The sequence below is a fragment of the Olea europaea genome, chromosome 8, assembly GCF_002742605.1.
Source record: "Olea europaea var. sylvestris chromosome 8, O_europaea_v1, whole genome shotgun sequence".
NCBI classification, from domain to species: domain Eukaryota; kingdom Viridiplantae; phylum Streptophyta; class Magnoliopsida; order Lamiales; family Oleaceae; genus Olea; species Olea europaea.
The window spans coordinates 13,628,479-13,652,293 of record NC_036244.1 but is presented as its reverse complement, the minus strand read 5'-3'; the positions used below and the strand labels follow the sequence as shown (position 1 = coordinate 13,652,293).

The 23,815-nt window shown below is 34.4% G+C and overlaps 4 protein-coding genes across 6 annotated transcripts; 2 read left to right on the top strand and 2 right to left on the bottom strand.

The window, feature by feature from the left end:
• The first annotated feature begins 1,164 nt into the window (after window positions 1-1,164).
• Window positions 1,165-3,121, top strand: LOC111398313. The gene is made up of 2 exons (XM_023025230.1): window positions 1,165-1,542; window positions 2,492-3,121. Exons 1-2 carry the CDS (start codon window positions 1,462-1,464, stop codon window positions 3,119-3,121), a joined length of 711 nt encoding a protein of 236 aa, XP_022880998.1. The 5' UTR covers window positions 1,165-1,461.
• Window positions 3,122-7,118: 3,997 nt separating this feature from the next.
• LOC111398873 (probable E3 ubiquitin-protein ligase XERICO) lies at window positions 7,119-8,081 on the bottom strand. The gene has a single exon (XM_023026018.1). The coding sequence runs from the start codon at window positions 7,937-7,939 to the stop codon at window positions 7,478-7,480; it is 462 nt and encodes a 153-aa protein (XP_022881786.1). The 5' UTR covers window positions 7,940-8,081; the 3' UTR covers window positions 7,119-7,477.
• A 5,717-nt stretch (window positions 8,082-13,798) lies between these two features.
• LOC111398872 (sufE-like protein 2, chloroplastic) lies at window positions 13,799-16,456 on the bottom strand. 3 transcript variants are annotated; one of them, XR_002703436.1, is made up of 4 exons: window positions 16,113-16,456; window positions 15,521-15,991; window positions 14,410-14,672; window positions 13,799-13,997 (listed from the first exon to the last, which is right to left on the bottom strand). XR_002703436.1 is itself a non-coding variant. In XM_023026017.1 (3 exons), the coding sequence occupies exons 1-3, from the start codon at window positions 16,431-16,433 to the stop codon at window positions 14,586-14,588; spliced, it is 879 nt and encodes a 292-aa protein (XP_022881785.1). In that variant the 5' UTR covers window positions 16,434-16,456; the 3' UTR covers window positions 14,285-14,585. The 3 variants fall into 3 exon arrangements, 1 of the variants encoding a protein (XP_022881785.1); XR_002703437.1 differs by having other exon boundaries at window positions 14,410-14,621; XM_023026017.1 differs by lacking the exon at window positions 13,799-13,997 and having other exon boundaries at window positions 14,285-14,672.
• Window positions 16,457-18,779: 2,323 nt separating this feature from the next.
• Window positions 18,780-21,939, top strand: LOC111398312 (DELLA protein GAI-like). Its single transcript, XM_023025229.1, has 4 exons — window positions 18,780-20,184; window positions 21,432-21,557; window positions 21,640-21,650; window positions 21,799-21,939. The coding sequence occupies exons 1-4, from the start codon at window positions 18,780-18,782 to the stop codon at window positions 21,937-21,939; spliced, it is 1,683 nt and encodes a 560-aa protein (XP_022880997.1).
• The last annotated feature ends 1,876 nt before the right edge of the window (window positions 21,940-23,815 follow it).

The window sequence follows — 23,815 nt, the reverse complement described above, 5'->3', positions numbered from 1 at the left end:
GTGCTCCGATTTCTAAATTTTCATGAAAAATAAAAAAAAACTTCAACATATAATTTTTGACATTAACAAAAAGTAAAATTGATGACCTAAAACGAGTTTAGTAGGATTACATCATAGACACTCAACTCTACTGGTTGATCTTAATTTGCCACCCTAACTTTAACGGTACAAACTAATCTTTATAATATTATTATGTCAGCTCAGCGAACCTTATTATTCAGATAACCTAATTTATAAATATGTTTAACAACGATTATATTTAATTTACAAATAACACTTCATAAATCTATTCCAACAAGCAGATTTAATAATTTACTTCAGCAATTAGGTACATTAAAAAAACACTTCGAGGGTTTTCATATTCATATTTAATTTTTTTAATTTTTTTAATTTTGATCTTTCTATAGGCATTTGCTACAAGTTGCTTGAATGTAAAAACTCGGCTATATTTTTAATGATTGTTTGAGTTATTTCTCTGAGTCAATAAAAAAAAAAAAGTGAATGTGAGAAATTGATTTTCGAAGTCTAAAGACGTAATAAAAGGACAACTGGATTGAACATTGAGTAAAACGATTACTCTAACTTAATCAAGCAAGAAGAATATTCAGTAATCATCGTCTAGGGAAGATGGACATTGAATTAAAAAGAATTATTCAACAAACACACCAAAACAAGTTATCCAAATTGCATTAATTTGCATTGGTCAATCATTTAAAATACAAAAATGCTGTTTGTACAACATGTATTTTTATAGCAATTTTCACGTTTCCTAACAAAGGTGGGGTCCACTATTATTTTAATCGTGGACCCCACCCACTTGCATATGTGTGTATTGTGAAAGAAAAGTGTGAAAATTACTGTACTCGTAGAATGGTTGTTTAAAATATGTTTGGGCTACTAATCTTAAGACAACGACTATTACAAATATTTATTTTTTTTAAAATGAAAAAAAAAGGACATTATATGTTGTTTAAAACACGACACGCGTAAATGTTGTTTTGAGCAAGTCAATAGACGTGTACAGTTAAATGACAAAAATAACCATGATGAAATTATAATAATAAAATTACAGATGGGTAGTTTGGTCAACAAACATCAAACATTTCCTACATTGGAAGGTTTATAAATGGCCTCAAAACAACGTGGGGTAGAAGACGAGAAGGACGGCTTCTTTGTAATTCTGACAACTGCCAACCATTAAACAGTGAGGCTCCAAGACACACAAAACACATACTAAAAAATAATTTACTTTTTCTTTTCCTGGTTTTGTTTGTCTTTTACATTTCAGTTCGTTCGTTCCCTTTCTTAATTTAAAAAAAAAAAAAAAAATTTCAAGAATTCTTTGTTTCTGGTTTCTTGAAATTCTTAGGTTTCCCTGTCTCCTCCTTTTTTCCCCCTCTCTTTCTCCATCTGGGTTTTGTTTGATTTTTGTTGGGTTTGATCTTGAAATCAAGAGGGGGTATGTGGAATAAGTCAAGATCGACTGAAGGGGAATCCCCTTACTGTTCTAAGAAGACAGACGACATAGATGCTAACGACGAGGTAATTAATTTTCCTTTTCCCGAAATGGATGTTTACACAAATTATATGGGTCATTTAAGGTTTTTATTTTTCTTAATTTTTCTTGTATGCTGACGGTTTCGGGAATTAGGGATTATTCGGGTTTTTCGTGGGTTAATTTGTTGTTTAAAGATGAACACAAATTTTAGAATTGAATTTTCAAATTTTAAATTCTGAGTTGTTGGGCTCTATTGGAGAAAAAAATTGAAACTTTCTTTTCATCAAAATACCGAAATTAATTTTCCTTATCCACTTTTTTCTTGAAATGGATGTTTACACAAATTATATCGGTTCATTTAAGGTTTTTATTTTTCTTAATTTTTCTTGTATGCTAACGGTTTTGGAAATTATGGATTATTCGGGTTTTCCGTTTGTTAATTTGTTGTTTAAAAATGAACATAAATTTTAGAATTGAATTTTCAAATTTTAAATTCTGAGTTGTTGGGCTCTGTCGGAGGAAAAAAAAAATTGAAACTTTCTTTTCATTAAAATACCGAAATTAATTTTCAGGAATGCTATCAACGTTTATTTTATTTATTTATTTATTTTTTTTTTGTGGTTAGCCACAGTTTTACTTTCCAGTAAATTGTTTCTTCAGCATATCCTTCTGAAGTCATATGTAGTGATGATGTAATAATTCCTGTATTTCTCTAAGTTTTTATGGCCTGTTATAATGCTTTGAAGAATTTTTTCAAGTTATTTAGATATGCAGAGTGGGGTTGAATTGGAGATTAGACTGTATAATCAGCAGGATTTTATCTTTATTTTCTTTCTTAATATACTATCTAATTCTTTCTAAGAAGAATTCGTTAGATGTTTGATACAGTAGTTGAATGTAATGATTATCGCATTAAAATATGGAGTGTGTGTAGGTCTTGTTGTTTACATATGCTCTATGATGTTTGTAATGAATGTGATTTTTAACCTGCAGGATTCGGGTCGAACATTGAGCATGTCGAGATTAAAGTGTATTATGCGTGGATTGGACATAAAAATCTGTCTCTTCCTCTTAGTGTTGGTTCCAATGTGTGTCTGTGTTATATATGTGCATGGACAGAAGATCACATATTTCTTGCGGCCTTTATGGGAGAACCCTCCCAAGCCCTTCCATGATATCCCTCACTATTATCACGAGAATGTATCAATGGAAAATCTCTGTAAACTTCACAATTGGGGTATACGGGAGTATCCAAGGCGAGTATTTGATGCAGTATTGTTCAACAATGAAGTAGATATCCTTAAAATACGGTGGAAGGAATTGGCCCCATACATGAATGAATTTGTACTACTTGAGTCAAATTCGACGTTCACTGGACTGGCAAAGCCTTTGTTCTTTTCCGCTAATCAAGAGGAATTCAAATTTGTGGAGTCACGATTGACTTACGGGCAAGTTCCAGGCAGATTTAGGAGAGGAGAAAATCCATTTATTGAGGAAGCCTATCAGAGGCTGTCTTTGGATTATGTTCTCAAAAAAGCTGGAATTCAGGATGATGACTTGTTAATAATGTCCGACGTTGATNAGATCATCGCAGTTTCTGGAATTTTTTGGACGGGGGACTAATTTTGAATGTTTTTGTGCATTTAATGTTCTGATTTGTACTTAACTAAGGTTCTTATCCAATGAAGAAGTCTAGTCGAAGAGACATTGTTCTAATTTTCTCAAGATTTTTGTTCTTATAATGCATTTTGCCTGCTTCTTCTTTGTTTCTTGCCTCGAATTTTCATATACTTGTTAAGAATGAGATAATGTAAAAGGTCAAATGAATAGAGAATCTGATGCCCTTCATTGTTTATTATGTTTGGTTACTCCTCAAGGTTGGCATGTCTGTTATCCTTAACAACTTAATCATTCACTACCTCTCTATGTGCTCATTACATCGTAAGACAATTTTTTATTGTCCCTTTTTTAGAACCCGAATGGCATGTTAGATCTGTTCATTTAGGTGGGACTCAAGTAATGAAGAAAAAGACATAACAAGATTTATCGCTTGTGATATTCAATTCAACATACCAAATATGTCAAAAGAACTGATGACTTTTAAATGTCTTGTTAAAGGCATTTTGGGATTCAGACGTAGTAAATCAGGGTTAGGTGTTTTGAGAGGAAGTTTCAAGTTTATTCGGACGAGGGGCTTATTGGCATAAATGCTTAATATTATATATGAAAAATACCAAACGGACATAATGTTTGACATAAAGGATGACACCACACTCACAACCGAGGTGTCGGTCTCGCACGAATAAAGTAATGTCGACCTCTCCATATATGTGTTATGTCAACCGTTGTGTCAACCCCTATATTCGTGTAGCACGATTCATTATATATATAGTGAATCTCAATTTATTTTAAACTTGAGAAGTAAGTTTTGCTTATAAAGTTATAAAGTTGAAGTTTTGCTTATAAGGTTATAAAGTTGAAAGATCCTAAAGGAATCAAAGAATAATGCCATATCCACAAGGTTTATAAATGTAAAAAGTGTGAGTACTTCCAAATAAAATATTGAATCGAATAAGTGACTTATGAGACATGTCGGGCTCACATGACTTGAAAAATTCTTTACGGAAAGTAGTGATAAGTGCATGTTGTACACAATGTGTAAACTATACCCAAATGATATAATGGAAAAGATTTTAATTTTTAATTTAATGCTGTCAACTACCGGACATATCGATTTTAACTTGAAAAGTTAATATATTTTGATGGGAACAAACTAATCTGCTGTTTAAAGTAGGACGGGCACATCAGATTCTTCACAAGTTGGGGAATAAAACACTGTATCTGCTTATTAGTGATGACAATTTACCCCGTCCCGAATGGGGTAAAAAAACCCGCCTCGTAGTGGGGCATGGGGCGGGGCATAAATGGTCGCCCCGTCGCGGGGCGCGGGGCTAGGATGCCCCGCCCCGAACCCGCCCCGTGATTTTTTTATTTTTATTTTTATTTTTTATTTTTTTAAGAGTTCATCTATGCAACATATTTCAAAATCGCTTTTTAATTAAACTTATTTTCTATCACAATTTTTTTAATAACATAATATACATGTAGACCTATAAATTTTTCATACTTTTTATTCACACATTCTCTAAAAATCATTTTACACTATAAGTAATTTTATCCCAAAATAAAAACTTAAATTTACATAAAGTAAGAGCATTCTTTATTAAAAGTTCAACTTGAATGTTATCTGTATTTTATTAAACTGAAATTAAAAAAAAAAATTAAACGAGGCAAGAAAATTGCCTTGCCCCTCCCCTCCCCGCCCCGCCCCGTCACGTCCCGTCCCGTCAAAGCCCGCCTCGTTGCCATCACTACTGTTTAGAACAATTCCATGAGTAGGAATGAGATTCTTATGAACGCAGAATCTTAAGGTGACACTTTTATTAGCAACTCGAAATCTCAAAGTACAGAGCTATTTAAAATATAAGTAAAAAATGTAAGTTATTCAAATACATTTAGGATTCGTTTGATTGCAATAATGAAATTTAGGTAGAAAGAAAACAAATTTCAAGGAATTAAATTGTCTAGAACTTGATTTATTAGAAATTGTCAATTAAATGTACTTGATTGATCTAGTTTTCCATCTGGAAAATGTTGAAATTTTGGATCTTCTAGTATTCGTTTGGTTTTGTTTTCTATGAAAATTGTCAATTAAACGATAAAAATTTGTTACAATTGTGGATAGAATTTCTTTTCATTACAAAGAAAAAAAAAAGCTGGAAATTATTTTCACACCTCCGCCAATTCAAGGGAAAGAGGTCACGTGGGAGGGGAGTGAAAATGAATTCCACGGAAAATTTTTACTATCAAACAAGCAAAAAGTTGGAAAATTCTCCATATCAAACAGTGCCTTCGAAATAAAAAGTTACAACTTTCATTTCAGTTATTGAGTCATAGTGCCTTCTTAAATCTTTCAAGTCTTGACTCATAGCCCTGATGTTACTCCTAGGACCTTAAAGATATAAATTGTGCAGAAAATTTGGTGTTCAGAATTACAATAGGTGGGATGGAAAACGAAAATTGGGATTGTTAAAATCAATGTGCACATGCACTAGAAGACTGTTTGGGGGGGATTTTTTTACCCAAAAAAATGATTTTTTAATCGTTATTTCACTATTTCAGTCGTAATTTTTGACTTTTTCTCTCACAGGTGAATCCTACTTTTCTTCTAATGGTCAAAAAATCAATTCTCAAAATTCCTCTGAAATAGGGCCTACAATTGACGATCAAATAATAATAATAATAATAATAAATTGTCAACAAATAAAGCTAGTAAAAGTCGGATAAGATCGATCCAGAGTTGCACTACTCCTATGCAATATTGACGTCAATTGACATCGAGTCATGTCTTGCATGTCGACATCCTGTCAATCCCGGACATGTGCAATATCTAGGCCTGTGCCATCCAAAAGGGCTGGACGTGGCAAGCCTGGGCAGCCAAACCTGTCTTACACCTCTAGAGTAGATGGTTCATATGCCTAAAAACTTGCCGAATCTTCAAAAGAGTTGTCTCAAACTTGGATCAAACAAAGGTAGATTCGATTTCTGTTAAGAACTGGCAGCTGCCAAAATATTCGGGCAGGTTTTCGACCGGAATGTTTTAATTATTCTTCAGATTCCCTGTTAGTCACAATTTCACCACAAATGGTCCCTCTTATGTAAAGCATTCAACTTCGACGTAGATCTCACGTGTTGGTTTAATGCTTCTACTAAGTCCACCTTATTTAATGCAGTTATCAAGTTCTACAGTTTCTTTAGACTCGTAAACTCCGATAAATTAGCATCAAAGAATCTACTAAAGCCCTTTTTTTCCGTATTTCCAGTGTTCGGACCATAAGTGAAAGGTATCAGATTCCATTCCATCTTACCGTTTCACACAATCGAAAATTTAGCTATAAATATAGTTGAAAACATTAACTATGTATCTGTCATAAATTTCGAGTGATTTAACAAGTTTTCGTGAACATAAAATGGAGAAGAAACGAAACCAGAAGCTCCGCGACAAGCATCATCATGCCCCGGATGCTTACGAGCTTTATGAGGCAGAGCACACGGCAAGGTGGCTTAAAGATGATTATCCACGTCCAAGTGCTCGTGTGAACTCCAATCAGTTTGAAGAGGTTGCTCCTATGGATGAAAATAGAATCATAGGCCAGAAAAGTAACCAGAAGCTCCATGACAAGCATCAAAAGCATCATCAACCCCCGGATGCTTATGAGCTTTATGAAGCTGAGCATATGGGGCGGTGGCTTAAAGACGCTCATCCACGTCCAAGTTCTCGTCCGAACTTCGGTCAGTTTGAAGATATTAATCCTATGGCTGAAAACGAAATCAAAGTGGACTACTGGCACACGAATGAGCGTGTAAACGATGTAGATGTCGTTGATGCTGAGGCTGAAGAGTTCATCGAAATGGAGCGTGAGAAGCATGGACTGAGAAAATGGATGTCTATGAAGGGGTATTAAGCCTCCAAAACCACAAATAGTTGGAGGGACTTAAAGCTAATTTAAATAATGTGCTACTGTGTTTAATTTCATAATCCTATGTATTTTTTTTTTCCCCATCATAATTCTCGAATACCATGTGAGAAGTTACCTGTCTACGTATGTGTCATATATTTTTTTTGTATCAGCAAAGTTACATGAACATTGTGCTAGAAAAAGATTCATATAGACAATACCAAAAGTTTTAACACAGAAGCAAAACTTGTGTTGCAAGTTCATATCCTTGAATCATTACTTATTTTGCCTAATCTATAACTTAATGACTAATATATACAAAATGAAATAGTATAGTTCAACTACATCTTATAATTTACCCTTTATTTACGCGAAAGCTACATCCACTCACCAACTATGAACAAAAAGATTAAAATGGTGAAAGCTATTACAACTCATCGAGCCCGCCATGGATGAAATTCTACATAACGGAACGGCAAAGAGGACAAGTACTATGTTGATTATCAAGCCACTTCTCCAAACAACCTCTGTGGAAGAAATGCTTGCAAGAAAGCTCACACACTTCCTCATCAGCTTGAAACTTGCAAAGACACACACAACACTCGATCGAAGGCCTCATATGGTAATCGCAGTTCCCTTCACAGCCCCGGCGAGTTCTATCAGGACTAAAGCACCGGTTTCTGCACAAAGAGCCATATCGCGTTATTGACACTCTGCTAGCCAATAAATCGCCAGAATCATCACTCTTAGAATCTTCCTCAACAAAATCTTGATTGGTGGCGGCTGCAACACCACGACTAGGACCGCCTACTTGCAGCATAGATCTTAGCATGTTCTTCACAGCAGCCACCGACGTAGCGATGTTCATCACCAGCAGTGGCAGAACCCCTTCAGCTGGACTAGGAAAATTTGGAAGCCCCATCTCTCCTTTTGCCGAAGACAGTTCAAGAATCACTACACCAAGTTTTGTAGTCTTAACTACAATTTTATGATTCTTTTGAAGAGTTTTATACAGGGCATGCAATATGCTTCAAAGGAAATCCAACTCCAAAGGTTATCATGGGAGTGTCGGCGGGGAAGGGGGTGGGGTGGGGGGGTTTGGGATATTATTGACACGTGTAAGCTTTCTGTTACTGATGATGATTGAGTTCAAAAACTTGTCTACTAATCAGACATGATTTTTTTTGGAGTGGTGACGTGTGAAAATGTTGTGACAGGGAAGAAGTTTCTTGATTTATATGAAGACAACGATTGAACAAACCAAAAGCAGTCTAGTTAACACATTTGGCTACTCAAATTTGTGTTGCAGGGAGAGATGGAGGGCATATATCTCTCATGGCCCCCCACAAGAATGACCATACGAAGAAAAGACGAATGAAAACAGAAGACACGTTGAGGTTCATAAATTTGCAGTTTATACAAAACGAGATGATATTATAGACAAGAAAGATATTGAATTTATGTCTCTTTTTTACTATTTTTAAATCAAGTATTTGAAAAAGAATGCGACTGCACGTGGAAGAGCATGTTGGCTGAAAATGTTCACGAGCCTAACTCATGACTTTAAACAGTTTACAATACGAATTTCCATTTAACTTATGCATCATTCATCCTCGGACAATGTCGGCCATGCTAATACTCGCAGTGTACACCACATCTATACATGACTAGAGATGCAAACTCGACTCAACATAAATCTACTCATACAATGATAAAGTCTATGTACCAAACCCATAACTTCAAAATTAACACATTATATATTGCACAAATTTCATTTGTACCCAATCGATGTGAAACATGCTGACATTTAAAACATTCACCATCTAAGAGTTTAAACTTTTTAAATGATGACGTGATTCAATAAGAACGAAGGCGATTAAAAATGAATGACATCAAAAGAAAAATGTGCTCTCTCATTGTCAATAACATATTACATCTCAAAAGAGTAGAGGAGGCATTATTGTTGAATTTGAGATATAAATTTATTGTGAAAATTGTATATCTACAACTAGAATATTGAATTATCTTGTTGTTCTATAACTCTATGCAAAATAATAGCAATGAATGCATAGATTGTGTAAAACTATCTCATGCTATCATCCATCATTGAGTCGTGAAATTGGAAGGACCAATTCCCATTGACTTGTAATAAGCTTTTTCAATGATGGCCATCCTAGCTTTTAACATATTCCACTCTCTTTGACACCTCAGTCACACCTAGATCAATAAAAATGAATTCTATTCAATGCGATATCTAGTAGAGGCAACAATAACAATGGGTTGAGATTAGCATGATGGAGACCAAGGACGTTAAGAGGAGCGAATCTTTTATGGAAGCTCCAATTCCAAAAGTAAGCTAGGAATGACAGAAAAGAATTTCGATAAAGAATTAGTCCGATTATTTGAAACAAGCTGCACTTGCCTGCATGAAGCTAGAATAGCTAGTAATCACCAATCATCCATACAGCAGTGAGAATCTACAACTCCAATTTTTTTATTTGCGGGCTGCAACAGCAGCATAATTATTAGCAGAAGTTAAGGAAATTGTAGACTATCTAGATGCAAATGAATTTTTCTACGGACATAGAATTACTAACCCCAACACACTTTTGGAGGGCAAGTTTGAGACCCCAACTGTGTACCAAGTCATGCTACAGTTTGCAAATCAAGGCAAATAAACGTATACTGTAACAAAAAACAGGGCAATTTAAGGATGAGTGACAACAAAATTCATGACAAACCTGAATCATTTGGTGATCAACATGAAATTATGCTAAGAGTTTGGTGACCACTAGTATATTTACCCCATTGGCTATTACATATAACTTTTATATTTACTTGTAGGCTTGGGTGTCGAGTAGGTAGTATTTCGATACCAACACTTCAAGTATCTCGTAAATGGAATATTGGGGTTCACGCTAGAACTAAATCTAAATCCTAACCATTGATTTTGGTTCGAGTTTGGTTCTACCTATATATTATTTATTTATTTATTTTTTTAAATTTTGAGCTAACAACACAAATTATCTTTTCAATATCTAGCAAAATTATAAGATATAAAATATGTAATTGGAATATGTATTTAAACACTTTTTAAATTCAATATAAATATACCACTAAATAGCATCCAATATCTAATATAATAGCATTCAATTTCGGTTATGATTTTGTGTATGACGTCTCAAGAAGGGTTTATGGAATGCACAATGCATAAAGTTTAGATAGAAAAGACTATAAGAACGTGTTTGATTGGTTCTATTTTTTGTAGAAAAATGTCACTTTTCCACCCAAATTCCTACTTTTGGAGTGTTTGATTGATAATTTTTTTCTATGAAAATTATTCTTCAACATTTGGTCACGTGATCATATTTTCCTCAAAAATAAGAAAAAAAATTTCTGTAGGAAATGGTGATTTTTATTTTCCACGTAATTTATTGTCTTACCTATCCACTCTATCTCATTTATCCTCAAATAAAGAATGGACAAATATAATATTTTTTAGGTTGAAAACTAAACCAATCAAACACATTTAATTACTAATTTTTATACAAATAAGTTCTAGGCAATTAAATTGCCCAAAATTTATTTTCTTTCCATACAAATTTCATGCTTGTAATCAGACGCAGCTTAAACGAAAGTGACGTGATTCATTTATTCGAATGAATGAATATATTGATTAGGTAATTTCTTACTATTTGGGCTTCAAAAACTAGATACTTACTAGGCCTTGTTAACTTTCTATATGTTAGGCCGAAGTCATTGAATTGGAGCGAAAATTTAAAATTTAAAAATAAAAACTTATAAAAAATAGCAAATTCGATTTCTAGGTCGAGTACCTATGGTTCCAATTTAGAACCAAGAACAGATGCAGCCCCAATGGATTCTCGGTTCCATCTTCTTTTTTATTTTATTTTATTTTATTTTATTTTATTTTAGAATCGAATCGTAACATGCAATTTCAGTCCAGTCCCGATTCAAGAAGTTCAATTTCAATTTCAGTCCATTCCCGATTCAAGAAGTTCAATTTTGATTAAAATATTCACTTCTACTTACTTTTGAACTTCATTACCCAATTTACTTCCCTCTAAATAAATAAATTAATCGCTATATACAATAAATAGCCCACAAAATATAAACTAAAAATCTTCGAGTCAATTACAAACAAACAACTGTGTTTCCTTAAATTCAAAAGTATAAAAGAACACTTCAATAACTTCAGAACCTGTTGACTTTTCCATTAAGCTAGCCAATACAAACTCAATAAATACTTGTTCATAATTGTTGTGAAACCTCTCTCCAAAGATCTTTAAATCGGTATTTTTTCTCTACCAATAATCAAACCAACTGGCTTAGACCCACGACCAATATAATTCACCTCAATTGCTATTCAATTTTACCCATGAGGGATAAGAAACGATGATGATTTGTGGCCACAAAGTCAAAGAGAAAACACCACAAAGGTAGGTTATGAAAGAACCACCAATTACACAAAGTAATAAATCAATTTTGGCACTTCAAAGGGGATTTTTTTCACACACCAAGGGGCAGCCGAATTTCCTCTATTTTCTTCACAAATCACACTAGAAACTAGCTAGGCTTGAAGTCTTATGAATAGTCTAGGGTTAGGCATTTAATTGGACCAAAAAAAAAGATAAACAGACTAAGATTTAAGTCCTCCAAGAGGGAATACAATTGGATCGGATGGAACTCATGGACTTGATTGTTGGACTTATTTCATTCATCGTTTTATTCATCGACCTATGCCTATGAAATATATTAACACACGTTAATATCATATCTCGGGATTTATTGGGTATCAAAAAACCCAACACAAGTGTTTATTCAAAAGGCGCGAATTTCTGTAGTATGGTAATTTGTAATTAGCTTGCTAATTATGTCATAATCATAAACAAAATCATAATTGGATATAACAAAATCTGATTAAGAAAGCAGGGAGGGAATTACATGAAACTTGTCTGACTTTATGATGTATGATTAAGCCCAATTTCTACACATTTTCTAAATTAAACTCTTTTTTTTTCGTACTAGTTTTCAATCATATATATTTTTCAAATAAAATAATTTTGCACGTAAAATCATAACTATTTACTTCTTTTTAGTGACATATTATTCAAAAAACCACTTTTCATAAAATGATTTTTTGAAAAATCTCTACCAAATAAGGCTAAATTGATATTTCCATTTTATTGGGCAAGTCGTGGGGGGCATCAATAGATTTGAAGGGCCATCATCCCTTGGCTCGATTTTCCAAGTCGAAAATAGTAGAACGAGAAAACCATTTTTTTTTACTCATCTCATCGTCACCTTAATACATCACTTCATCTTCTTTTTCATTCATTGCATTAATTTTCCAATCTATATATTAGGGTAGGGGACAATGCCGAAAACTTCCCTCTTGCAAAGGCAAGTAGGCCTAAAAACACTTCCCTAACGTAAAAGGGAAAAAAGTAGAGGTGTAAAGTAGACTATGAGACTAAGAATCCTACATTGAAACTGTTAGCTTGATGCCCATTTTTCGAGTAGTGTTCTGTAAAATCATATTATGAATTGACGTTCGTCTATTTGCATGTTATAATTTGAAGTGATTATCTAAGGTTCCATGATCATATAGGATATCACAAATTGTATACTTGATGGATCGGGTATAGTAAGACACAATTCGTGATGTGATCAAAATTATGTCGTTCACAATTGATATATAAAGTTGGACGCTTTATGTTGATAAGATTGTATTGTTCTTATTAAGATTTGTCTAAATCTTGAAATAGGAACAATAATGTGTTTCGATACACATTGAACGAGACCGTGTAGATGACTCATTTCGATTGCTAGTTCAAGTTCTTTAAGGTACCAATGAGTGAAGTCTTAAATAGAAGATTGATCACGGTGCTTTGGGAATCGGGCCGAAATAATTAGAGATCATATATTTACAATAGTGGAATCTATTAATCATTGAGATGAGACGATCTTTACTCTAAGGTATTTTCCTAGGCAAATTGAACCTGAGCTTAGTAGGTCAACGATGAGATCGTTGGACTTTACATTGTGATTTGGATCACAACGAATTTGCCGTATGAAAATGGTACTTAGAGGGTAATACATGTTGAAGGGCAAAAACGGTCATTTTGCCAGTTTCAACATATTGACAGTCAAAGGGGGGTTGACTTGTGGAACGATAATCAGAGGATATTGTTATTGGATCATAATTTGCTTCTATAACTATCACTCGACTCGAGAGTGCAATCTCGATTTTTTCGTAGAATAAACCGGGATTAATAGATGTATCTCAATTGGTCAAGAGTTGACCCAATTGAAAACATTTATTGGAGTTTAGGTCATGTGAATCCGGTTAGGTCCCTCTCTTGACTTCAATAAAAGGTGTGTGACTTAATTGGTCTACTACAATAAAGTTCAAGGAAATTTATGCAATTTTCAAACCCTAATAGGACATTATAAATATGCACTTTATTGGCATATTTTCATATGAGAATTAGGGTTAGCCACTTTTCACTTTCTTGAAAAGGAAATACACCTAGTGAAGAATAAGGGAGAAGATATAAGGGAAGAAGCAATTGACTAGACCATTAAAAGCTCCTTCAAAAGGTTATCATCTTCCCTTTCTATGTGTGAGAATTTTTATAATCCAATGATCTCAAGGTTAATAAGATCCTTTTATTCATATGATTTTAATCTTCAAAGGAAAATTAATTTCCAATTGTGATGATTAAATCCATTAACCAACAGAAACAAGATACTCGAAGAAAGAAAAAGAGTTCTGAAAATTGTTTATATGGTTCTAATGCACCAACATTAAACCTGGAAATATTAACCAATCCATTGCATCCTATACACAACTTGAAAATATTAACCAATCCATTGCATCCTATAGTGTACATTGTTTTTCGGCTAGCAGACAACTGCTTTCTCCTGCAACATCAGCTTGCCCGTTGGGTTCAGACCTATAACACACGTTAAGGTTGAAAAAATATTAGCCGATAAACAAAATTGAATTTCCTACATCTAAAACATGGCTGGCTTATCCATAAATTTACACGTAAGTCCAAATATATTTAAATTAAGTTACCACGAGTTTTTACTCCAATTTAGCATCCATGTAAATTAGATGCAATGATGGAGTCCAATTTGCAGTGCTCAAGAATCAGTGAATTGCAATCATTTGAATTCCAATTTACAAGGACAGGCATCATAATACTTAACAGAGTACGAAATTGTAGATATAAAAGGATATTGCTTCAAATTACACTTCTTGGGACTGGAATGAAACGAGTACATGAATAAAAATATCCATCAGTCAGTAATGAGCGTTTCTCAGCTATGTAAAGGTGTTTACAAATGAGGGACAAAACTTACAATTACAAATTCTGTGTTCATGGAGCATGACAGTATTGCGATTCTGAAGTGTAATGAGGTTTATTATAAACCACAAGTTCTGAAGGATTTGTGCCTTGAGTGTGACAAAATTCTGACTGAATCTGAAGAAATCCAAGTGGAGTTCAATATGTTTATCCATTTCATTTGAATGACACTCATTGACCATCAATTCTGGGAGCTAAAGATGTAGTCTGTAAATGAAAAATAAGGTAATAAGATTCCACTGCTGATAAGATTAAGACCTGCAAATTTATGGAGTTGATCATAAGATGTAATGCACAAGACAAGATGGATAAATGAGATGGAGTTTTGTTACAAGAATTCTATCTGATCATAACATACCTACTACTAAACAAAGTATAAATCTGTGCGATACTGAGTGTTACGGAAGAAAAGGCCAACATCCATAGTCTTAACGGAGCATAAATGAAGATGTGATGCATCTATAGCCACATTGAAATAGTTAAAATAAGATAGAAGTTTAAATACAATAACGGCAATCCCAGGTATGAGTCACTCATGAAATATTTGATTCTGTTGAACTTTTATGAGAAAAATAGGTCTAAATCGAACATAATAGCGAAAAATAGTCATAGAGCCTAAACTTGTTCAAACTTTGTGGGACATGATCTAAATACAGAATGTAAGGTCAGCTTCTGCTTTGATAATGCGCGTTTAGACTCACCAAACAAGTGGCTTAATCTGTCTATACTCTTCAATAAGAATTTCTAGTACATATTCAGAATGGAAAAAGAAACATATGACATCAAGTCTTTTTAACTGAATACTTAAGTATAATATGAACCAAATAACCGCATCAGGTTAATCAAAATCCAAGTAGCCGTCAATCGAACTGATTACAACAAGAAACACTTGCATAGCCAACTCCAAAATTATCAGCAATAAGGCTAGTTTGTTGTTTGTTTGTTAATTATAGAAAAGCTTTTCTTTGTTTGCATACTCTATTCCCTCTAAAGAATTATAGTTTCCTATGATAATTCATAAAATATTACAACTAACTAGAATCAAAATAAAAAACAAGAAAAGAGTGCTAGCTAAGTAAAAATTAAATAGCAAATTGATTGCACACCTGAGTTTCCTTGTGACTTCCATTGACACTGATATCATGAATTAGAGAAGGAAAAGTTCGTCCATTTCTTTGCTCAGCCAAATCTTTTGTTCTCTTTTGCATACTAATCAACACATTATGCCAAGTATTCACTCTGGAGTGACCCCGACTAGGCAAACCCACATTCATTTCTACAAAATCGTCTGACTTTACAGTCAATATCTCTTCGAATTTTGCCCCGTCTAGTACCCAAATCAAACAAGAACAGAACCCTTTTGTGATTTCTGAATCACTCTCAACTCTGAATTTCATTATTCCATTATTGTCCATTTCTACTTCCAGCCACACCTGGGCTGTGCAGCCCATGACTCTATTTTCTTGAATTTTCGCAGATTCATCGAATTGTGGAAGATGATTTGCATAGTGCAACAATCTTTTGACTCTGTCAATGGGCTTAGATAAAGATTTGAACTCCAAATCCAAAGCTTGTACCTGTTAAGATTAAAATGTTAGACCTTTTAACAGCAAGAGAGTCAATATGGTATGAGTTCAAAAGACTCAACCAAACAATTAGAACAGTATAAGATCTCACACGAGCACTAATCGTAGGTACCTTTTTGGATACGCTTAAGGTATGCAGTAATGGCTGTTCACCTATTGTTAAGCGAAAAACTGCCATATTTCTGGGATTTGGTTTTCTTGATCTTGATTTACCAGGGCCACGAAAAACACAATTTAGAGGCATAGAAATTTGTGGGTTTTTCTTGGTGTTCCTTTTTCCTGGATTTTCTTGAATTTGTAATGGGCTAGGCTTCAAAAAATTCTCTCTTTTCATCAAAAAAGGAGGAGAAGAAGAAGAAATAAAGGGTTGTTTTAGGGTGGAAGAGTGCATGTTTGGGTATGGCAAAAATTGGTGAAAAGTAGAAGAAAACATTGGTGAAAAATTGTAGGCAATGACCGTTAATGACGGGAATAGGTAAACGAAGGAGATCCTTGGAGTGCGGGCCTAATTTGAGTCTGCGAGTGCAGTGCTATTTATCAACCCAAAGGTTGGAGAAGAAATTTATAAATTTATCAAACAAGGCGCCAAAATGAACAATAGCATTACAATATACTGTTGTTCTATTCGACAGTAGAGATGTTATAATTTAAATGGTCAATTTTACAATGAAATTGCAGAAATTTTTACCACTACAGCCAATTTTCCTCTTTTTATATTATGTAGAAATCTTAAACCAGCTTTCGGATTTGTTTATATAAAATTGGCTGAAAATCTTGTGAAAACGACTTGAAACTCAACATATGATATATTAAATTACATATTCAACTTTGGATTGTTGATAATAAGACAATGTTGATTTTGTGTCCAGTTAATATGTAAGCGCTGACATAATAATATAGAGAGAGATAAAAATAATTGAAGTGATCATTTAACTCGTCGAAAATAAATATACACAATTTTTTTAAATGAGCACGGAGATCATTCATGATTTTTCCCTTTTTTTATCATCATTTATTTTACTACCAAATGAAAAATTAATGTTTAGGTTATTAAAAATTAGATTGTTGTTGATGTAAATTATTTTTATTTTTCAGTCTCAATACAAACAATAATTGTGTCACAATATTATCAAACGATCTTTACAGCATGAGTCGAAATGAAGAAAAAAATGTGGAAAATCTTGTAAAAATTTTTACGAATGACTATTTAATATGGGTTGTGCTGTGTGTATTCAATTGTGTACACACAGTTTTACACCCCCTCACATGGAGGGGGGCTCCACATGTAATAAAATATTCATGGATCTCCTTTCATGTGAGGGGGTGTAAAGTTGTGTGTACACGTGTACACAGAGCAGTTTCCATTTAATATTTATGCCAAACTTCCACTTTGTTAATGACGACAGACATCGAAGCCCACTAATATATTTTTAAAACTTGTGTCAATTAATTTTGACAAGTTTACTATAAGATAATCATTAATCAAATTATAAAAACCAAAAGTGTTGGTCCTTAATGCATAATTATATACTTTTTCATTAGATAATGATTTAGGAAATTTCCTTTCTCCTTGGAGGAGTGTTTCGTTGACAAGGGAAGAAACTTGCGTCATTGCATACAAAATACTCCATTTCAAGACTGGCTACAAAGTCTTCCCAACTTGCTTTATTAAATTTTCCATGGTCTATTTCTTACCTAATTCCTCACAATGTAAGTTTTACTTAGAAGTAGGCAGGTAGGTACTAGGTAGGTTAAAAATGGCAACAAACAACATATTTTGATTAGTCTGGCTATGTCAACAAAGTTACATTTAACCCTTTTACTATTACTAAAGAAATGAAACTTATGAGATAAAATTAAGTTAATGATATAATATTGTTTACCTTGCTTGATATTTTGCTCTGTTGAGCATCATTCTTGAGCTCACCCACCTCAACGAGCTTGCAACCATGTTTTTTCGAGCGTATTGCTAGTGCACATAAGATTGAGCCACGAAATTTTTTTTGACACCTTTCTGCTCAACTAGTCAAATTTTCTATTCGAGTTGGGCCTCATGGCCAACTTTGATATTCGACCTAACTTGTCCGACTCCCTTAGAGCTAGCTCGAGTTCTCTAGTTTGTCTTTAAGTGCCTTGTGAGGATCTGTTAAGCAAGTACTTGCCTATCCAGCGTTTGTAAGCTGTCCCAAAACTCTTTTCATCTATCTTCATTTGGGAATAATTCTATTCAAACTGGGCCCGCGACAGGCCCCTGCCCCTGCCCCTGCCCCTGTCACAGTAGCAGCCCCCCTTCGTTAGGTAGGTTGGCTTGCTGACTCATCATGCCACGTCAGCTAGGCGGGTCCAACAATAGATGCCACATAATTTCTTAGTATAGCACTGTCGTTTATTACTTGCATTGTTATGGGGTTTATACCTTCTATTTATGTGCTTTTTTGTACTTTACAATCTTTTTAATTCCCATTCTGACTATCCTAGGCCCATATAATTTCGACAAATCCCAGAATTCCAGGTTTGGCTGCATTGTCTAGAGATCAAACATATTCTCTTCTGCTGGCCGTTTTCAGACAAAGCTAAACAGTTACCTCAGAAACGCCAAATGATAAAACCTCCATTAGTCCAGTCTCCAGTGTCTCATTTTGGGTTCGAGAAAATTGGTACTAAGAGTTTTCGATCATTTCCAGAACACTGAGTATGATCATAAGTTGATCAATCAACAACATTTTATTGAAAATGTACTAGCAACTGTGTTGTTCAGAAAATCAGCAGACAGGAAAGAATGGCATCCCAATTTGAAGGATTCGAAAAGAAAGACAAGAACGAAACCAGAATCTCGTATCTCGTCGAAACAAAGAAAGATCAGAATCCCTGTTTTCCTCAAGCGCCATTCGAAATTCTGAGCAAGTATCAGAGCCAATTAAAGCGTTTGACTCCACAGAAAAGTAAAGAGCCTATCGTCCCCCAGACGACAAACGGGACCTTAACCTTTCCGAGTAATCCTGTCGTGTCTGCTGAATTCATCATGAAATTAGCAAGAATGAGGTTACACGAAGACTGTTCATCGAATTCTATCAATCCGTTAAAATTTCAATCCGGGATATCAGAAGAGAATTTAAAGGATATGGAACTTGCATCCAATCTTCTTATGGCTGCTGAAAATTTCTCCATCGAACAATTTGATAGGGCGGAAAAATTGCTCAACCAATGCGTTCTTTTTGCTTCACCTTGTGACAGTCCTCTTCGACGAGTTGTAACCTATTTTACTGAGGCTTTACGAGAAAGGATGGATCGTGAAAGCGGAAGGATCGATTTAGAGCGTAAAATAGTGGATGTAGAAGAACACGCATTGATGTTTAAATCTGTCTCTCTCTCATGTGAACAAAAACTTCCCCTTAGTCAAATAAGTCAATTTACTGGAATGCAAGCCATTTTGGACAGCGTGGCATCAACAAGAAAAATTCATTTGATTGATTTTGGAATCAGAAGTGGATCTCATTTGATAATTCTAATGCAAGGTCTTGCTAGTCGAAACGATTGTCCAGTCGAGCTTCTGAAAATTACTGCAGTTGGAACGTCCAAAATTTGGCTCGAAAAAACAGGTAAAACGCTATCATCTTTTGCAGAATCCTTGAAGTTGCCCTTTTTATTCAAAACAGTGATATCACAATTGAGTGACCTTAAGGAAGGTTTTTTCGAGGTGGAGGCCGAAGAAATGGTGGCAGTATTTTTGTTCCTGAAACTGTGTGGTATATTAGCCTGGCCTAACCGCATAGAAAGTTTCATAGGTTTTGTGAAAAAACTCAATCCATGTGTAATTGTTGTTGTTGAAATGGAAGTGAACACAAATACACCAATTTTTATCGACCGATTTTATGAGGCAATCTTCCTAGCTAGTACAATATGTGACTTACTCGATACCTGCCTAAAAGGGGACAGCATGTTTAGGAATATAGTCGAGGAAACATACTTCCGGGAGATGATTTTGAGGACGATTGCAGAAGAGGGTGAAGAAAAGATTCATCGATTCGCAAAAATTGACTTCTGGAGGGAATTTTTTGCAAGGTTTGATCTTGTGGAAGCAGAGTTGAGTGCATTGTCCTTATATCAGGCTAATTTGGTTCTCAAGACAAGCCCTTGCTGGAGTTCTGCTACTATAGAAATGTATGGAAACTCCTTGTTTTTGGGTTGGAATGGGACCCCAATTTTATCCCTTTCCGTTTGGAAGTGCGACCACAAGTTGGAAATAGAAACAAACTAAGGCTATGTTTGATTGATTCAAATTCCATGGAAAATGGAATTCTAATTCCACTTTCTTCTAATTTTGTTTGTTTGATAGGTTTTGAATTCCATGGAATTTGATTTCTTGATTTTCTTGGAACTTGAATTTTTCTTGATTTTCCTTGAAAACCAATTCAGGTTTTCTAGTTCCCTATTTTTTATTTTTTATTTTTTTTTTGTAATGGAAACAAATTCTAAGAAATATTGTACAAAAATATTTCATTTTAATTGACAATTTTCATGTAAAACAAAATCAAACGAACACCAAAAAATAGGTGATTGTGAAAATTACAGCCATACATGTTTTTTAACTTTTCAATTCAAATATCAGTTTTGAAAACTTTTTATTCAAACTTCAGGTAATAATTCAATCTTTAAATATTTATAATATTATTATAAAATTTAATTAATCTACATTTCCAAAACCCCCCATTCACCCCCACCCAATTTAACTCAAGCCCTAAATCATTTACAAACTCTTCCCTCTCTCTCTCTCTCTCACGTTCAATATCCACTCACCCATAGCCCCTCGGAGCATAGCCCAGTGGTGTAAAGGACAAGAGTGAGGTTATCTCATATTTTGCTGGCAGCCGCAGTGTGTGGGTTCGATTCTTGAGACATGGAATTGGACTTCTTGTAGGTGCAGTGTACAAGCAGCTCTTGTTCCCTGGCCTATTGGAGCACATCCCGCGATTTACCTTCCTCACAAAGCTCTAGGGGGATGGGGCCCCTCAAAATTGGGGTTCAACCCTTTTTTTTAATATCCACTCACCCATCCTTTCTATTCTCACAACCGGCATCGAGCGTAGAAGATCCTCTGCCGGAGCCACGCTTGCCGATCTACTGTCCTTCGTGGAGTATTGATATTTAGGAGGGGGTGTTGCCGACTTGCAATGCTACAGATCTGTGAATGTCAGTGGAGGTGTCGCTGACCAGTAATGCTGCCTAGTTACGTATAGTGCCGCACGAGGCTTTGTGCTATGCTCTGCGACCCAGTATGGTAGTGTTCGTGTGATTTTGTGGTGGATTTGGAGATGAGCATCGCTATGCTGTTTTTTGGTGGTTTTGGTATTTTTCATCCTTCTTTGATCTGATTGGGGATAGTTTTGTTGGTGATTGTTTGTGATTTCCAAATTGTGATTGTTTTTTGCAGTTGCAAATGGTGGAGATGTAGTACAGTGTTCGATTGGTAATGGTGCAACAGTAGTGCAGGTGATGGGGAGAAGGATGGAGATAGTGGTTGTGATTGTGACTGTTGATACAACCTGTGGTAGTACTGGTGCTTGAAGTGATGATGATGGTTAGATGGTGTTGGCTAGGGTGATGGCACTAACGGTGATCATGATGGTTCGGTGGTGTAGGTAATGGTGGGGTTAGGGTTGTAGACAGTAGGATTTGTAACCAATTATATAAATATTTGTGACCAATAAATTTTTTAATTTGACTGTAGATAAGTTATCGCCTATAAAATTTGTGATTTGTGACCTAAAATAATACATGACCAGTTTGTTGTGGTGCAGATGTGGTGTGTTGGTAGGTTCAGATATGGTGGTGATGTTGGTGTTCGTGGTGTTGTGTTGTTGTTATTGTTGGCAATGGTGGCGGCAATGGCAGGATGGGATGAAGAGTGTTTTGTGACCAATTATTTAGTCGATTTGTGAACAAGTATTGACGGTGGATTGAGATCAGTGGTGGGGTGTTTGGTATATGTGACCAATGATTTGGTTCTTTGTAACTAACTATTAAACTGTGATATTAAAATTCGATAATCTGTGATTAAAAAATAATTTGCAACCAATAAATTTGAAAATTTGTGACTGATAATAAACTGTGACCTGCAATTTTTTTGATTTGTGATCTCGATATAAGCTATGACTTAAAAAAAAATTGATTTATGACCTCGAAACAATCTGTGGCTAATCTATTTGATAATATGTTATCAATAAATAAATTGTGACTTATAAATATGAATCTGTGATCATTCATTGTATAACTGTGACTTTATTATATTTATTTAGTAATATTTTTAATTAATTATATATATACCTGAATTTTGAATTGTCAAACTATGTACCTACTTTTGAATTGGTGCAAATTATACACCTGAGTTTTGATTTTTTCCCTAGATGATTTTCTTGATTTTTTTATTTTTTATTTTTTTGTTGGCAATGGAAACAAATTTCATTCCCCATACTAGTAAAATCTATCTCTTTAATTGACAATTTTCATATAAAACAAAGTCAAACGAACACCAAAAAATACTTTTATTTTAATATTTTCCACGTAGAAAATTATACCAGTCAAACACATTAATTTACAATTCCTAGGAAAACAATTTCTAGACAATTCAATTCCCTAGAATTCGTTTTCAATTCAATTCAATTCCATCTTTGCAATCAAACGGACCCTAAGTCTTTTTCTTAATAAACTTGGGTCAACTGCATGAATCCTTTTATGCTATTTTGTTCAGTTCATTCTGTTGCATTTGTTCAAGATTACATTGATAAGGAACTGAGCCACTTACTGGGCATATATATGGTTGAATTGGTTGAAGAAAAACATGTACGGAATAGTTGAAGGCAATTCTTTGGCCATGCGCGTACACATGGCTTGGTTCTGCAAAGGCAGAAGCAAAATTGCTTGAACCATTCGAATACATGACTCATGCCCATGCATGTTCATGGGCATAGAAACAAGCCATTAAGGCTGGTTTCCAAGTTTGATTTTGGTGACTTTTCACTAAAAAAAATAAATTCAACCTTTCATGAATTATTGGAACTATTTCGTGAGGTGTGAATTGAAATCTAAATAGGTAGGTGATAAATTTTAATTATATAAACATCAAATCATCAATAAAAAAACCATGATATAGTGCATTTACACAAATTCATTTATATATTCAAGGTTCTCAAGTATTGTTCAAGTTTTAGAAGAAAAACCCAAGTAATTAAGTGTTTTTATTCTTCAAGACTTGATAAATCCTCCAAATCATTTGTCATGAGTCCCTTTAGGAACCAAATTCAAACCTATATGGGACAAATATTGTTTGAGGGCAACAACTACACGTACAATATTTATTTCAGCATCTTAATATAATCTTTTTGTTCTGCTCTCCATTCTTCCAAGTAATTTGGTTCAACAATCTCAAACGATATTCAATGGAGAACAAGACAACTATGGGTACTATCAAACTCATGAATCAAGACATTGTTTGATTGTATAGATTTGATGAAATAAATTTCACCATGTGGCAAAATAAGTTGAAGTTTCTACTTACAGCATTGAAAATCTTCTACATTCTTGATCCTAATTTGGCACCACCTTCAGAACCAATTGATGAAGATACTAATCTTGTAAGAGCAGAAAGGTAATAGCACAGAGAGGATAAATTGATTTCTAGCATTCATATCCTAATGCACTATTCAACCAGTTATACGATGTCTACACGGCTTTATTTCAATGAAGACATTTGGGATGCATTGTAAAATAAATACAAAGTTGAGGAAGAAAGAACAAAGAAATTCTTAATATCAAGGT

Coding starts and splice junctions, on each gene's coding strand:
- LOC111398873 (XM_023026018.1), bottom strand. CDS start 7,939: ATGGGGCTTCCAAATTTTCCTAGTCCAGCTGAAGGGGTTCTGCCACTG.
- LOC111398872 (XM_023026017.1), bottom strand. CDS start 16,433: ATGTTTTCTTCTACTTTTCACCAATTTTTGCCATACCCAAACATGCAC. Junction 15,992..16,112: donor CCTTAAGCGTATCCAAAAAG/GTACCTACGATT, acceptor TAATCTTAACAG/GTACAAGCTTTGGATTTGGA. Junction 14,673..15,520: donor GAAGTCACAAGGAAACTCAG/GTGTGCAATCAA, acceptor ATAAATTTGCAG/GTCTTAATCTTATCAGCAGT.
- LOC111398312 (XM_023025229.1), top strand. CDS start 18,780: ATGGCATCCCAATTTGAAGGATTCGAAAAGAAAGACAAGAACGAAACC. Junction 20,185..21,431: donor TGGAAACTCCTTGTTTTTGG/GTTGGAATGGGA, acceptor TGTTTTTTGCAG/TTGCAAATGGTGGAGATGTA.